Source organism: Notothenia rossii, assembly GCF_949606895.1.
Source record: "Notothenia rossii genome assembly, chromosome: 6".
Classification (NCBI taxonomy): domain Eukaryota; kingdom Metazoa; phylum Chordata; class Actinopteri; order Perciformes; family Nototheniidae; genus Notothenia; species Notothenia rossii.
The window spans coordinates 8451207-8468586 of NC_136909.1; the positions used below are offsets into that span (position 1 = coordinate 8451207).

The 17380-nt window shown below is 44.5% G+C and overlaps 1 protein-coding gene across 5 annotated transcripts in view; it reads left to right on the top strand.

The window, feature by feature from the left end:
* The first annotated feature begins 381 nt into the window (after positions 1-381).
* The window catches only part of kat6a (K(lysine) acetyltransferase 6A), a 51344-nt gene continuing 34345 nt past the window's right edge, over positions 382-17380 (top strand). For 2 of the 5 annotated variants that reach the window (XM_079686360.1, XM_079686361.1), the window contains exon 1: positions 3482-3820. In XM_079686360.1, the coding sequence (XP_079542486.1) occupies positions 3629-3820 (192 nt within the window). In that variant the 5' untranslated portion in view covers positions 3482-3628. Of the gene's footprint in view, positions 828-926; positions 1053-2260; positions 3821-17380 lie in introns of those variants that run through there. The other 3 variants (XM_079686358.1, XM_079686357.1, XM_079686359.1) reach the window with 3 other exon arrangements.

A 17380-nucleotide genomic window follows, 5' to 3' on the forward strand; every position in this document is an offset into this window, starting at 1 on the left:
GTGTCTTATATATATTTATTTTGCATTGTTGGTAGAGCCTGGGACTTAAGATGTTCTTTGCCATAACTAATGTCAATAAAGCCTTTGAATCTTGAATCACCTCCGGGGGACAGAATCTGTGTGACCCATCTTTATAAAAAATACACAGCTGCTACAATACACTGCAGTGTGGAGGGGTGTCTCACTTTGATCTTTAAATACCCTCTAACGCTAAGGCACGCTCATTGGCTTTGATTTCTTTTTTTCTTCTACAACTGCTGTGCAAAATGCAGACTCTCCCTTGAATCTCAGAATGCGAGAACACCTATCCACTCTTTTTATTTTTTTCCTTCCTCCAGCACCACCACCATCTGTCCCTTTCTTCCATTTCATGTGCTCCAGCAATATCCACACCCCTCTCATAGCAACAGCACCCCCCGCCTCCCCCATGCGTCTTGCAGTGAATTTTCCCTCCCCTGGATCTTCTTCTCGCACCATGCAGACGGTCCCTTGGCCCTGCCTGACGGTTCTCTGTTCCCCCCTCCCCCACCTCCGCGCTCCTGTTTCACTCAAAGATGGCGTCGGCTCTAGAACCCCTGCTCTGTGGCTGCATTTTTTAGCCTTGTTGTTGTCTCCATTACGCACGATTTTTGGCACCTTCTCCGCGGCGGTTGGACACTAAATTCCCGGTGAGTAGCAGCGGACGCCGGATGGGAGATCTAAGCGGTTTTTTTACACGGTGTGCTTTACTTCCCCTTTGGATACCAGAACCGGACCACCAGCTCGGGATTTTCTGGGGGGAACCGCGAGAGGGAGAGAGGGGTACGGAGGGGATGATGATCGCTGAGGTGGGTGTGGGGGGTTACGGAGGAGGAAAAGGAGGCCTATATCATCGGCTCCAGCGGCCTTGTGTTCACCGTACCGCAGGCTGTGTGGTTACGTGGGAGGGAGGAAGTCAGTGAGTCTAAGCGGGCTCCTCGCCCAGAGAAAAGGGCTAACAAGGAGGCCGTTTAGCATGTAGTGCTGCAGACTCTATTTTCTCTGCACTTGTCCGCTAGCCGCGATGGCCGTCTGTAAGTTGCATTGTGCCCTTTTACAAGGCCGCGGTTTACCGTTTATATCTGAATGACATTCAAAAGGAGATTGTTTCCCTCTGTTGGATGCTCAGTGTTGTCTGAAATATTACTTACATGGGGAAACGTTTGCATTTGGAGCCGGAGCACAGGCTAACTGCTCGTTTCAGGCTGTTTACGTTTCAGTAACATTACCGTAACGTTAGCTCGGTGGCTAGCTTCTACCGTTAGCTCGCTAAACAACAGCAGTAAGCGGGAAGGCTTGTTGTCAGACACTGAGCAACATCATATCATATCACAGAGAGTAAATAGCAAAGCAGGAGACAGTTTGGCAATGCGGCAATTGAATTAGCTCTGTTTTTTTGGCTAGCATCTCAGCTAATGTTTGCTAACAGTCTGTGTTTTGACTGCATCATGTTTACCTTAGCAACCCAACTGGCCCTATGGTCAACTTTCAAGTGAAGTTTATAGGAAGAGGTTGTTTACCTTTTTTATACATGATAATTTCCATCATGTTATGACACACGTGTGCCATTTTAGTGGTTGTTTAGGGTTATGCTCATTCACCTGTTCGACTACACTTGCTGTTGCATATACAAGTTATATGGTGCACAACAAACATTATCAAGCTGTGTAACAGTAATCAGATTCTTCCTCTTCTTAATTTACAGTTTTTTGGTAGTGCTTAAACAAACTCCCTAGTACTTGCTAAGGGCATGCATGATGTCTAGCTTACCAACTCAACCTATGGTCAACTTGCAAGTGAACCTTTTACGATGATGTTGTTTACCTTTTATACATGATCATTTCCATCATGTTAAGACACACATGTGCCATTTTTAGTGTTGATTTATGGTCATAATGTTACCAGTTTGTTGTTATTATAGGTTCTGTGGTTCATAAAAAACATTATCAAGCTGTGTAAGTAGTAATATTCTTCCTCTTCTTAATTCCCAGTTTTTTTGGTAGTGCTTAACCAAACGTCCTAGTGCTTTTTGAGGACATGCATGGCTTTGTTTATACATATGTGAGGGACAGTATGTGATGTTTATAAAAATGTACCCTCTCTTATCTTATCTGTTTCTCATTCAAACTCATCATCCTTTAAAGATTTGACTTTATTGGTTTATGCTTACTACTTCATCAAAATGTATGGATTTTTCTGGAAGATTTTTGCTAACCTTTGTCTTTGTGTGTTTTCTGTGCAGGGTTTGACAGCTACTGAAGTGCAAAAGGCGTGAAGGAGATCAGTCGTGGCTGATCCCTGGGTTGAGATATCTGTTCCGTCCCAGAGCTGAGAAGCCCAGACTGCTGGAAGAGTAAAAGCAAGCGAGAAACGACAACGAGGAAACGTGGAATCAGAAAATAGTTCCTGTCGTGTGGAATGTTATAATCTACAGACTGCATTCCCCTCACCGTAATCATTGAAACACAAATTTCATTTCTTGGATACCATGATCCTCTTTCCTGACTTGCATTGAGAGTTGGTTAGTTTGCCTGTGACAGGAAACTGACCTATCAGGTTTTATTGTCTTTGTAAAGGTGTTTTGCTACAAGTGGGAACACCAATATTTCAAAGCCCTTATCGCCAAGATCTACTCTACCCTTCTTTTTGTGCTGTGGGAGTTTACGTTGCTAACAGACCTGCAACTTCCTCCACTCCCCCTGCCTCTCGCCAGGGACCTTCACCTGGCTGGGAGTGGGTGGTGAGTGGACGGCATTTTACTGGGTGGAAGGTTGGCTCGGGGCTGTGCTATGGTTAGCTGCTCATCACCGTGTTGCTCATACTCAGCCTCTGAGGGACTCTCTGTGCGTCCCCAGGACAAGGGATAGTACGCAGACAGAGGGCAAAAGAGAAGGAGGAGGCGGCGCTACGGCGCAGGCCAGGAGTCTCCTTGGCTTACAGTTCCTTTTTTGTGTTTGGGTCATTGCAGTGAGGCTTCAGGGCCCCTGCACCCACCCTGACTGCAACCATGGTGAAACTGGCCAACCCAGCGTACACCCAATGGATCCTAGAGGCCATCAAGAAGGTGAAGAAGCAGAAGCAGCGACCATCCGAGGAGCGCATTTGCAATGCGGTCAACATGTCCCATGGTTTGGACCGCAAAACTGTTTTCGAGCAGTTGGAGCTTAGCGTCAAGGATGGTACCATCCTTAAGGTCACAAACAAAGGTCTCAACTCCTACAAGGACCCTGACAACCCTGGACGCTTGGCTCTGCCCAAGCCCAAAGGTGGTGGCAGCTCTGGGGGAGGAGGAGGAGGAGGAGGTGGTGGTGGTGGAGGTGGAGGAGGAGGAGGAGGAGGTGGTGGAGGAGGAGGAGGAGGAGGAGGTGGTGGTGGTGGTGGAGGAGGAGGAGGAGGAGGTGGTGGTGGAGGAGGAGGTGGAAGCAGTAGTGGAGGTGGAGGTGGTAGTTCACACTCCCATTCGGTGAAGAAACCTGGACTCGAGTGGAACAAGTTGATAAAGCGGGCACTGGAAGGGCTCCATGAGCCTGGTGGCTCCTGCTTAAAGAACATTGAGCGCTTTCTCAAGTGCCAGGCTGATGTGGCGGCCTACCTTTCAGGCAGCGGCTCCATGGGGCCCGGCATCTTCCACCAGCAGCTGAGGGTGGCCCTGAAGAGGGCAGTGGCCCATGGACGCGTGGCCAAGCAAGGTCCCATGTTCCAGCTCATTAGCCGCAGCAGCAACAACCTGGATGACGGGACCGGGACGGTGTCTCTGGGATCACTGCCTCCTGTCCGGTTGTTGCCCCATGAGAAAGACAAGGTAATGTCTACACACACATCTGCTTGAAGCTCACATGTAAAGCTGTGTACATGCACATCAGACTTACACACATTTAATAATACACACTTCATTATTGCACAACTATCATCCGGATGTTGCTGGTCAGCTGAGGTAGCAACGTTTTATTTTACACATTACTCTTGAAAAAGATAAGTGGGTGCAAAGCACTTTGATCTGTTGGCATCACATTCATCAGATAAGATAACGGATATCCTGTTAAACAACACCAACTCTAGTCGAGAAAATAGTGACACTAAATCGGCTGGCTCCTCAGTTAAAACTGGAGTAACAGAAAGAAAGCAAGTGGGATTTGTGGAAGTAACAGAAAACACTCTCTTTCTTTTTGAAATCCAATCAGCACTCTCTACTTGCATAATAGCTGTTGCACGTCACCCAGATTTGTCCAGATCTCCCAGCTGGCAACACCCGAGACGTTGGCACTGTTTCTTCTCTCTTTCATTCAAATAGGTTGTGGGCTATAGCGCTGTAATGTACTACGGCACAGTATGGGCACAGACTGTGTGACTGTTAGTTGTGAGTGTTCATGCAGCATATGGTGTTGTGGTTTCCAGCAGATAGCACATTGCAAAGTTATTTTAGTAGTGGCTGAGATGGGTGGAGCAACATCTGTAGGATCAGAAATATGCCAGTGAGGGTCTCTCTCCAAGCTGGAGTCTGCATCTCTGTGCTCAAACAGTATCCGTGGCGATGCCAATCTCTCCTTATCGTTTACGGTCACATTTTAAATCAGAATCAATTTGAACTCAACATTGTTCCTATATTAGTACATGTTTGTTCTTATTTCAGAGTTGAATCCACTGTGTGCTACGGGGTGCGGTGTGGCACATTTTGGCATGTAAAGTGTATCTAAGATTAAGGAGTTTCTATTTTTGGAGAAAGTCTTATCAACTTCTTGCAATAATATAAACTAAAAAAGGCAAACTTCAAACAAAAGTTAACATTTATTAATGCTAAACTTGCAAACGTTCTAGTGAAATTTGTATTTCTCAATTCTCAGTCACAGTTATACAACAAAAACTACCTGTTACACAAACAAAATGTTTTTTATGTCTCAAAACGCCAGTTGTAAAAATGAATTGTACACAAAATACATTTTATCATGGGGGATTTTTCAGCAAATCCACAGTAATGTTTTTTAAAATGACTTCTACTCGTAGCAATATCCAGGTTATTTGATAGAATCTTGGAAGATACAAATCTTGAATCCCATTCCCACCCATATGTATCAGATTGTGTTGGGGTGGACAGGGGTATCGGGTCAGAAAACATGTTAGAAAGACCTCACTGAACCAAGTGGGTAGGCGTTATATATTTTGGGTGATTATGAGTGGCAGCATCTCAGGAGTGCCCGCCCTGGTCCAGACGAGGAACATCAGAGAGGTGATGGGTGGGCGGCTGGTGGGCCAGTGTTCAGCAGACATGGAGGTCAGGGGGGAGAGTCACATGCCTCCCAGCCTCCTGTAGGGAGTGTGGACCAGCTGCAGTGGAGATGGCTGGGAGAAAGACAGGAAGAAAGGAAAGGAGAGCAAGACAAGAGAGGGGTGGTGTGTAGTGCTGCCAGAGGAAGAGGACTGGATGACGCAAACTACAGGCCTCTGCAACCAGTAAGGAGAGAGGGAGAAGAAAGCAAGAGAGACAGAAAGAGGGAGAGGCAGACATACAGGCGACAGAGGAGAGAGGAGACACACCCACTTCTGTAACCTGATCAGAGAGCAGCCGGCTGCTAACCTCTGCTTCTAAAGGGCCAGGGACATATGTACACACACATTAAACCATTCAACTGCATTCAAAAGGGGAAACGCAGAATGGCACGGACATAAACACAAATTAAGTGCGTTCTGACACGAGACCACACATCGCATGTCATAAATCCCCTTCTTTAGATGCCTGCACACGTGCACACACGCATTCTAACAACCAGCATGTAAATAAACCCGTTGGAGCTACTATGTGCCAGCATAGTGGCCCATCATCGGCTCGTGTGTCACTCGGGTTATCAGACAGCCAGCCGATCTTAAGGAAACTAAAGCGGCCTTAAACACTGTTTTGACTGGCTTCTGGCTTTAGCTGGCCCCTGAGTGTGAGTGTGTGTGTGTGTGTGTGTGTGTGTGTGTGTGTGTGTGTGAACAAGTCTGTGCAGCTACAGAAGCACATACACACATGAAGTAGGATTAGCCCAGAGAGCAGGCTGCAGTCACATGGAGTCGGCCTAACACAGTGGCCGTTTCTCACTGTCGAGTATACTTCCTGCAGAACCACTATTTCAAGTATACTACGTCATCGAGTGGCGCCGAAGGACTGTTTTAAATGCCCAGCATTCGGCGCCACTCGATGACGTAGTAAACTTAAATAGTGGCTCTGCAGCAGGTATACTCGACATTGAGAAACGGCCACTGACCTGCTTGGCTGCAGATGGCCGACTCTTAAGACGAACAGAGATTAAACCCCTCTGTCTTCTGACTCAGCTACTGATCGGCCCGATCCTCTGTCTCACAAACCATATGGAGACACAAACAAAGTAATGCATACCTCACTGTGGTTATTAAAGAAGGGTGAATTAATACGTCGGTGACTGCAGAGATACATCGATTTTTATCGGGCAAATAATAACTGAATCAAGAAAATAATCCACAATAAGAACAAGAGTTAGTCGCGTAGGACATTCTGTGTATTCAAACCTATTGTTGTTATAGAAGGAGCTTGAGCAAAACACAATCCCACCCTGTTGCATCAGGGAAATTGTGCACCAGTCAAAGATTTCAAATGAATGTGTGGACATGAACAGGGAGATGTTCCTTTAGTGTGTGAGTCTCGTCATCTTCGGGCTAGATGGGGCATGCAGAATTGACATTTCGGTCTGGCATTCACACAAGCGTGTTTATCCCTCCTCGCTGCTTCGCTTTCTTTTGATGTTGCCTTCCTATCTCTCTCCAGAGGATGCAACCTTATTGCGGCTCAATGACGTGTGTCTGTTGGTGTGTTGTCGCTTGATGTATCTGTTAGTCTCTTCGAGTGACATATGCGTCAAAGAGATATAAACTGTGCGTGGAAGACAGAGTCGATGTTGCATGATCGCTCTCCTCCGTTCTCCCACTCTTCCAGCGCGGCATCATTGCCATATTGCCCCGCATGATTGCTAACCGTTATGATTTCCCAAGTAGTGTGTGTGTGTGTGTGTGTGTGTGTGTGTGTGTGTGTGTGTGTGTGTGTGTGTGTGTGTGTGTGTGTGTGTGTGTGTGTGTGTGTGTGTGTGTGTGTGTGTGTGTGTGTGTGTGTGTGTGTGTGTGTGTGTGTGTGTGTGTGTGTGTGTGTGTGTGTGTGTGTGTGTGTGTGTGTGTGTGTGTGTGTGTGTGTGTGTGTGTGTGTGTGGGGGGAATGAAAACAAATAGCTAAGCACTGGCTTTGACCCCATTTGCGAGGAGATTTGTGTACTCAACACGCTTATATTTGTGTCTGAGCGCTCCATTCAAACGGGGTCCCAGACCCAATTTCTGTCTCCCCCCTTCTCACCCTAATGGCGTGCCAATGCCAGGTCATGAAGGGGGAGCTGAATGGGAGAGAGAAGTCAACCAGGGGTCATGGATATATAGATGGCAAACCTCATTGCCTCCCTGAGCGCCCGTTAGCAATATGAGGCTACGGCCATTAGGTGGGATGGGCTCGATGCTGAGCCTTTGTGTGTGTATATCCATGTGGGTATATAATTGTGTGTGTGCACGTGTGTGTGTATGTTCGTCCCGTCATAATAGGCAAGAGAAATCTCCCTGCCCTGCGGTTGCCCTCTCCTCAACAGCTGGAGTGGGGTGAACCAGAGTTCTCGATGTCGACGAGTGGTGTCACGGCGAGGACGTGTGAAAAAAGCGGCGCGTGAAAACATACACACCCTCAGTCTCCTTTTCTGCTGGTACACAGTGTTGCAGTGTTTCCCACAGAATTTGATTCATGTTCATGGTTACTGTAGACAACGATATTGTTGCTCTGTGTTGCGTTGTTAATGAGTGAAACCCACCAGAGTTGAGGATCCGTGGGGTTTATTCTGCCAAAAATATCATTTACAATTCAGGCATTTAGCAGACGCCTTATTCCAAAGCAACTTACAATAACCAATTACAGGGACATTCTCCTTGGAGTAACCGAGGGCTAAGTGCCTTACTCAAGGGCACACTAGTAGTGGTGTTCCAGGCAGGATTTGAACTCGCAACCTTCCGATCATCAGCCCACCTCACTATCCATTAGACTACAAAAAAAAAAAGAAATAATAATATATATATTTTTTTATCAGATCCATTTGTGGCGGACGATATTTAATTGTAGCGGCCCGCCACAAATAAATCAATGTATGGGAAACACTGGTGTTGTGTCTGTGTCGATTTCCCTCCAAAACGTCCCACCGACCCAGCTACTGGTTCCTTTTGGTGATGGTAGCTGACACAATAAACCCTTTTGCTTAAGTTGGATATTATGCCCATGACATTAAGTCTTAAAGCGATATTGTAATTTTAAGAAAAGGTCATTCAACTTATATCATAACATAGTAACAACATAATGCACTCTTTCAAAGAGCAATGAACTGGAATAAAATGGAATCTTTGGCCCCGTTAACAAAAATGAGCCACGTCTTGACTTTAGTTAGGCTTACATTTGACATTAATATCAAACAAGCATAGCATGTAAAGACAACACGCAATATGTACGTAGGTTCATAAGCAACTTATTCATTAGAGCTGCAAAAATTAAGCAATTTGTTGTAAACTATTGAATTGAGAGCCAACTATTTTGAGTAATTCTGTAAATAATCTGGTGTCTTGACTCTTATATGACAGTTTATTCTGTTGGCTAAAATGTCACATTGTAAGGTGAACAAACATGCAGGTAAACACAACGGGCATTACCAAGGTCAGCTAAAATGGTCGAGTTCATGTCCATATATCGTCCACAAGTCAATACCATTATTACCACGAGAGGCCAAAGAGCTGCAACATTAGGCAACGCTTATTATGACCCATAATGGATATATTTACCAGCTGTGATTCATTCCTCTGTTCCAGTATTGGATCAACCCCTTCTTGTGTCTCTAACATCACACACACTACCTCTGCTTGTCTCAAGGTGAAGACATCATGTAGTGTCACTCGGAGGACCGTGAATACAAAATGCCCTCGGACATCGATTATATGCCTCGGGGGCAAACTGCTTTTCCTCGTCTGTTCCTCGTCTGTTCACTCCTTCCCATCCCCCTGTTTGCTGCTACATCTTGTCATGTAGTCACAGGAGAGGATTTCTTATGTTGGATGGATGGAAACATTGTCAGGGTCAGCACCACCACACCACAGGAATGCTGGGAAAGTGACTAAGCTGGGTGCGATGAAATGCTCTCCCTTGACTCTATAGCCAGCTTGACTTTCAGATTTTGGACAGATCCATTTTTCAAGTTGAAGGCAAAGCTGTTCTTTGTTTCTGCCCCCAGTTGCTGCAGAGCCCTGGCCTCAGTTGACCCAATGTTATTTTTATTATAAGTTGTTCCACTCTCCGATGGCTTCAGATGAATGCCTCAATGCTTCCACAGACCCTGCTCTTAAAGGACATTTAGTGGTACACGTACGCAAAGAAATGGAAAAACTCTCGAGGATTCATTTCTTTAAAGGGTCAGTTCACACAACACTTTTTCTTCTTCACCTTTAGAGGTATCTTGCCTGGTGTGCTTTTGTGTGTTTTTCATCATATATGCAGTGATGGGAATGTATTCCTGAAATCAATGCTTTCCGGCAGTTTCACATCTAAAAGACACAACGCTATAGCCATGCGTTGTTCTATCATTTTAAGTGTTAATTGTGGAACATGGCAGCAGTTCTGTGCGGTATACCCTTTCATACCCAATACTGTGCTTTTTATACCGTATGATATGATTTTTTTTAATATACCGCAATACCGTTGAAAAGTGGCGAAGGGCGCTTGATCGGTGCGGCAGTGAAAGGAGTCCCCTGGGGAGGATTTAAATGTGCAGTTTCAGGTGAAGGGGGGGGGGGGTTTGTTTACATTTTCAAATGGTGCTTTTGTTGTTGTTTTGTTATGTGGTTTGCAAAGTTTGCAATAAAATACTTTACATTTTGCCGTTGTTTCATCCATTCTGATACCTTTAACCAAATAAGACTCACGAGGACCCCCACTGATCGGGTTTTTTTTTTTTGTGGGGCCTAAACGTACATTTCCGATCATTGAAAAATAAAGAAATACTGTGATACCATTATAATTTGGAAAACTACCGTGATATGAGTTTTTTTTTGTCATACCGCCCAGCCCTAGCAGCAGTACCCCCGTTTACCTAAATCATTTCAGGCAGTGTTTCCGCCAGACCAGGGCTGAGAGGGCGTCCACCCCGGATCATTTGGCTCGGCTCTCTTAAAGCGCCGGCTCTTTCGGCTCCCAAACGGCTCTTCATGTTACCACAGTTTACCACGGAGCCTCAGTTTTGCCGCTGCGTGGCTCTGGTGCTCGCAGCTCACGCGCGTGCTCCACTAAACCCCCCCCCCCCCCCCCCCCCCCCCGCTTATCGCGTCCAAATTGCGCACGTTCCGTGTTGTCCTGTAGCAGGCACCTTCGATGTCGGGGAAACGATCTTCAATACTCCGAAAAGAATCCCACCAGACTCCTTTCCCCCTCCAACAGAGGGATGTCCTTTTTACTTTTCGTAATTTCAAGCGATAAAAACTCTCGATCTTCTCTCGAATTATTAATATTTTTGGACGCCGGCGTCCCGAGCTGAATAAGGGTGTAAAATGACGGCAAGACGCCGCCCTGGCGGAAACGCTGATTTCAGGAATCAATAATGATTGATAACATCTTTTAAATTCAGTTCCTTTCACCACATAAATACTTCTGTTGCTGTGTCACTTAGTTAACTTACATTGCTGCTACTACTATTCTTTTTAGCCACAGTTGTGTACTTATTTATCTTTAGTTTTATTTTATTACTAATGTGTGCTTAACTTTTTTGTTATTTCATGCCTTTTGCACTATTCAACTTATGCTGTAACACTATACACATCCCCACTGTGGGACTGATAAAGGATTTCTTTCTTTCTTTCTTTTAAAGTTATCCTGCAACATTAAATACAATCGTTGGAAATGTAATTTGTCTTGCCAAAAGTGAAAAATTACATTTGAAATCTGTTCCAGAAACGCTGTCCCTACGTTATCCAAAGACAATCCACAGAACTTTCTGTTACTACTGAACATCTGGACTTTGTCTTTCAGAAGTACCGTAATTTTCGGACTATAAGCCGCGCCTTTTTCCCCATTTTTCGACCATGCGGCTTATATAACGGTGCGGCTAATCTATGGATTTTTACAGCTAACGGCCACTAGGGGACCTCCTAAATCTATGGATTTTACAGGTTACAGTCCAGCCACCTTTAACTCTATGGGCTCTATGGCCGGTCCGTGCCCCCCACCTTTAAGCGGCGGGCTCCAGCAGGAAAAGCTGGAGGCCGGAAAAGAGCAAGACAGACAGCGCGTAAAAGTGGAACCGAGAGTGGTACGAGAGACAGAACGAGAGCAAGACAGTTTGTCCCCGTACCACTGGTTGAAAACCACTGCTGTAGATCACTGCCGGTACGTGCGCTGGGAGCGCACCGTTTAAGTTTGAAAGTTGAAAAGTTTGTGTGTCTGAAACGCTATGTGATACAGTACAGTTTACACAGCACATGTTCTGTAGCTACTATTGCACTAAATGCTAACACTTGAATACGTTATGCAAATATGCAACTTGTTTGTTGAAATGTTAATAAATGGGAGCTTCCTCAAACAGCCATCTCTTTCCCGACAATCCCCTCTGTGCACGAACCCTTATGGTAATTAAACATTAAAACACCTGCGGCTTATAGTCCAGTGCGGCTTATATATGTACACATCATTCAATTTAGCTGCTGCGGCTTATATTCAGGTGCGCCTTATAGTCCGAACATTACGGTAATTAGGATCGCAGACAGTCAAACTGTCTAGGTCCATTCAGGACACTGTGTTAATTCACAATGCTTCACCAGTAGTAGCTTTTGCAGTAGCCATCATTCTCTTTCCAGTAAAGTAGTCCCCTATTAGCTGCGTAAGGGCTTTGAGTGTATAGAAACAGCATCAGTAGTAATGTCAGCGCTGGGGGGGGGCACTTACCTCCAGCACACCGATGTGACTGTGATGTGAATGGCACTTGGCATGGGAAGTGTAGTTGTGTGAGGCGTAGCGTATGGCTAAGCTCACCACCCCACAAATGGAGCCAATGTGTTGAGCAGCTGTGGAAGTGACGGCTGGAGCTCAGCCTGTCTGCCCCCCCACTCCGTTTGATGCAGTGATTTAGCTCTGTGCTCCCTGGCTAACCTCCACTGTAATGGAGGGGGACGCTAAGCTGAAGGGGGGGGGGGGGGCACGTTGGCACAACACACGGTCTTCCTCGGGTTGTTGTAGATGGCACATTACAATGTAGGCCAGTTCCTTTAAAGGTCACCTATTATGCAAAATATATGTATGATGTCATAACGATTTTTTGGCTTGTGTAACCATTAGCCAATCACCATTAAAGGTAACCCCCCCCCCCCCACCACCACCGCCTTATCACCTGGATCTCCTCCTAGAGCACCATTGTGTTCTTTTTAACCAAATCTCTCTCAGAGGGGCGTGGAGAGGGGCTCCTTATTTTGATCTAAAGTAACAGACAGAGAATCAGCACTTTTGAAACAGGGCTGAAACAGAGGGGATTATGGGTAATGCTGCAATGATCTGTTCAGAGACATGTTCTGTATACATCTGAGACATATAATGTATTGATGTAAAACAGTACAATAGGGGGCCAGCGTCGCTCTGCTGCAGGTCAACTGATGTTACTTGAATATCCGTCAGTGGTTGAATGTAATGAATAAACTTATTTAACATTTGAGGCACTTTGACTTTACCTGAGTATTTTCATTTTATGCTACTTTAAATGTCTACTCATTTTTGTTGCTAATATTGTACTTTCAATATTAGATATATTTGGCAGCATAAGTTACTTTACTGATTCAGATTAATAGTTCAAATCAATAAAATAAACACACACTTTGACATATAATGTGTAAAGATGAAACAAAAATAAACATAATTAGCTACAACATAACCAGCTGTGATACATGTATCCATTATTAATCAAACTACTTTTATCTTTGTTCCACTTTTGTACTTTTACTTAAGAGTTTGAATGCAGGTGTTCTTACATCTAAGAGACTATTTTTACAGGCTTTTGCTACTTTTACTTAAAATAAGTAATAAAATCAGTACTTTGTCTTCTACTGATATCATATGCATACAAGCGGGGCGATATCTCATTATTTGAGTAAATACCTCGATACTGATATTATGGCGATATTGTTGGGGTTCACCATTGCTCCCCAAAAATATTTACACAATGAGATTTTGATATAATAAAGAGAAATGTCAATATAAGGACTAAGCAGATAAAGCCACTAAATTACATTACGTGTCATTTGTTAGACGCTTTTATCCAAAGCAACTTACATACATTCAGTACTGTGGGCAATCCCCACAGGAGCAATTTGGGGTGAAGTGTCTCAGGGACACAACGACATGCCGACTGCAGTGGGACTCGAACTTGCTACCCCCTGATTCGAAGTCCAGCACACTAGCCAGTAGCCACAGTCACCACTAGATAAAAAGAAACTTACCTATTACATAATTTTACTGCAATGCAGCCTTTAAAACAAGCACAAACACCAGTCACGATATCTCAATCCAAGACTTTATAAGGATGTCGATGAAACGTTGCCCAGCATTTCCTGCTTCTCTTTCTAAAAACATGACAATGGTGCATTACGATGTGTTTCTTGACTGCCAGTGCATCTAATGACTATAAGTGCAAATGTGTGTTTGCTGCTCGCTGTGTCCTGAAACAGTGATCAATGAGTTTGTGTTGGAGGTGGAAGCGGCCATAGAGAAAGTGATGTAGTGTTGGGGTGTGGGGGCTGAGATTGGGCTCCCATGTTAATGAGATCCTTGACTTGAGACGAGACAAGGACAACAGCAACGCTTTTCCCTCTTTCTCTTTTCTCCCATTGCCTTTCATCCGTCCTCCTCCTCCCCCTTTCTCCCTCTCCCTTCGTCCTTCCTCCATTGTTCTCTGATTCTGTCTCGCTCTCCTGTCTTTGACTAACAGAAGCCAGTGTATAAAAGGGGAAACCAGGCCACCTCTAGTTGTTTTCTAAATCCTATTACCTCTCTGCACTCGCTCTCAGACAATGCTGCATGTTGCCTCAAGTCTTAATTTCGACCATTTTGGAAACTAGACAAAGATCTTGACCAATACTTACTTCCATATGACCATTGCTTCCAGGTGTTGGTGTAAAAAATATACCGATGCACTTGATCATGATAATGTGTTTTCCAATACTGTATTGCTCCTCAAAAAAGCTATAGATTTGATCTTATTTGTTTCCTTTTTTTATTTGGATTTAATACATTTGGTGGTGTTTTCTTTCCAGAATAACAATTTCTCTACAATTAGATTTTAAAAACGGCAATATGTCTCCTTGACTGTGTAATGATGCACATCTCGTCTCACGTCCCAACAAATCTAATCATTTTTACGTGAGCAACTTTCCTACGGCTCAAGTGTGGGAACATTTTGGGTTCAAGCTTAGTTGATATGTTGTTACTTTGCACCTTTGTCCACAAAAGTCCATAACTATTGAGAAGCTGGATTTGAAGTATATTTCCTCTTAAGGAATGAATGACTTTCTAAACCAAACTATTTATTACGGCTATAGGAGCTAAAAAAGCTGAGTGGGAATATATACGGAAAGAATAACCGTTGGCATGCTCAAACAAAAGCGCTCCACTCCTTCTGTGCATTTGAACATTTATTACATAAAACAGGCAAACATAGAGTCCAAATGGTAGTAGAAGTGCACAGCCGGATGTGATGGCGATTGCGGTGGTATATTGTGAAGAAATCGCGATATAATAGCTGTCAAAAGAAAACTTCACATCCCGTCTCATCCCCCCTTTCTATGTCCATACAAAGCACAAGTCAGCAGGTGGTTTAAAGTTAAAACACCACTAACTCCGCACCAAGCTCCAGTGCACGTCCACTACCAATAATGAGCAGCGTAAGAGCGTTTTTAGAGAGTACATGTCCATGGACAAGTGAGTTTGGCAATTTACTTCTCCGAATAAATGTTTGGGGCCACTGGAATCTTCTTCTTCGCCATCGTATTTGACATTTTCCCACGGTTTTACGACACCGCTAACGTAAGTGAGCGGTACTTATTATAGCGGGTTCTTTTTATACATCCATGGTTGGGTATCGTTTGGATTTTAACGATTCCGGTTATGCTATTCGATTCCGGTTCTTTTCGGTTCTCGATTCCGGTTATTTGCGAGGGTAAAAATACGTCCCATGCCAATTTCACTGGGAGAGAAATATATTTATGAAAACATTAAGTCATATCTGCGGGGCCGTCCCTGGCCAACTTGAGGCCCCACGCCAAGTTATATGATGAGGCCCTCTGTTTCGCGAGCTTCGGGGGGGGGGGGTAGTTCTAATGGAGCCTCGCAGGGGCGAAACCACACTAATTGCGCCGCATAGGTGAGCCGCATTTGTGGCTCAGTTGAGGCCCGCTCCTCAAGGTGAGGCCCCCTCCTCAAGGTGAGGTCCCCTCCTCAAGGTGAGGCCCCCTCCTCAAGGTGAAGCCCCACGCAGTCTGCGTGATCGGCCTGTAGGGAGGGACGGCCCTGCATATCTGTATTCCTATCTACGAATCACTTCATACTGTTTAATTTTGTTGCGGTTATTGAATAAAATGATAGAAAAGAAGCTCTGCATTGTTTAGTTCGTTGGTGCAGTTTGAGAATGTACAATTGTCCCAGTCTCCTCTGATGCTGAACTGCAACCTGCCTGTGAGACAGAGTCCAACCACACAGTCTGTGTGTCCTGAAACACACATGCTGCAGCTGCTCACTGTTTGTAAAAGGAAATAAATAGTATTTTCATTTCAATAATGTACTTTCTATACCCTGCTTCATAAACAATACTGACATCCCTGTGCTCCTCCGAGTCTGGGGGTCCCGGGATGTGAGGACAGCGCAAGGACACAGACAGGGAGGCTGCTTTACTTCATGAAGGAAATGGCGGTCAATATTACAGCATAGGAGCCAAAGAGCTTAATAACCTTCATTACGTGTTAGAGAAAGAACATACGAAAGGTTGACAAAGATGAGGCTGGAGGGCAGCGGATCCGCTGTGCGTAGAAAGAGAGAGAGAGAGAGAGACGCTGAGTCCCTGCGAATCAGTTCTGCCTTTTGTGAGCTGAATTTATCAATCATTTGTCAATAAATATGGGCGAAAAACATCACTTGTCCGTCGGACAAGTCAATGGAAAGATGTACTTGTCCGATACTGTACATAACACGTCCCGGACGATCGGACGTGTGCTTCTTCACACACTGATGAGTGAAAAATAGGACATAATAAAAACCAGAGACCTTAAATATGGCTCCTACACTATTATTTAAACGCACTTTATGTTGAGAAACCATTATCTTTTATCGTGTGGTTTTATTGGTTTTATTTAGTGAGGATATTGGGGATACAATAATTGAGGATAAAAATGTCACATTCTAATGTCAGAGTATTATTAACACTGAAAAGTTCACTGCTCGTTTAAAAGTGTGTTTACATCCTGATGTTCTTATCGTACATCAGTGGCATAAAATGGACAATTATCATCTAACAAAGGTGTGTGTGTGTGTGTGTGTGTGTGTGTGTGTGGTACATTTCATTTATCCAAAGCGACTTACAATAAGTATGTCGCTAGTAGGTGTGTGTTTCTATACTACAGTGGCGGCTGGTGGAAAATATCTTTGGTGGGGTTGTTGATATAGTGAGTAAAAAAATATTTTTTGGGAGAAATAACCCTTTCAATTGGGACTTCTGGTGATGTAATGGTCCCATAAAATCGTGGTTCTAGGGCCAGGAACAACCAGGCTGAGTCGGGCTGAGTATGCTAAACTAGAGAGAGAATCGCTGTCAAGGGGGCTACAACTACAACAAGATGAACATATTTGACCGTGATTTAATTGTAATACACGTTTCAAAATGATGCCGAAGTAACAACATACTGATACCGGATAGCAAAAACCATGAATTAAGGCTTTGACAAGTCTGCAGACAGACGGCAGGTGAAAAACCTTTTAAAATGCGTGCTTTCTAATGGAGATTTGGCTAAGCTAACGTTGTAAATGCTCCGACCGTCCACACTCACAACAACGGCCTACAGACATAAATAAACTAGCTACTGTATTCGCCATGACACAGACAGTATGTGGTTTGTACTTGTTTAACTTTTGTCTAGTTTCTGAACAGATATGAAGAGCTGTGAGCTCTGAGTGCTAAGAGCTAACGGCTGTGTTGTTTTTCTGGGGAGCTCATTGAAGAGGACGTCACGGCTCCGCCTACACTGCGTTACTATAGATACTACC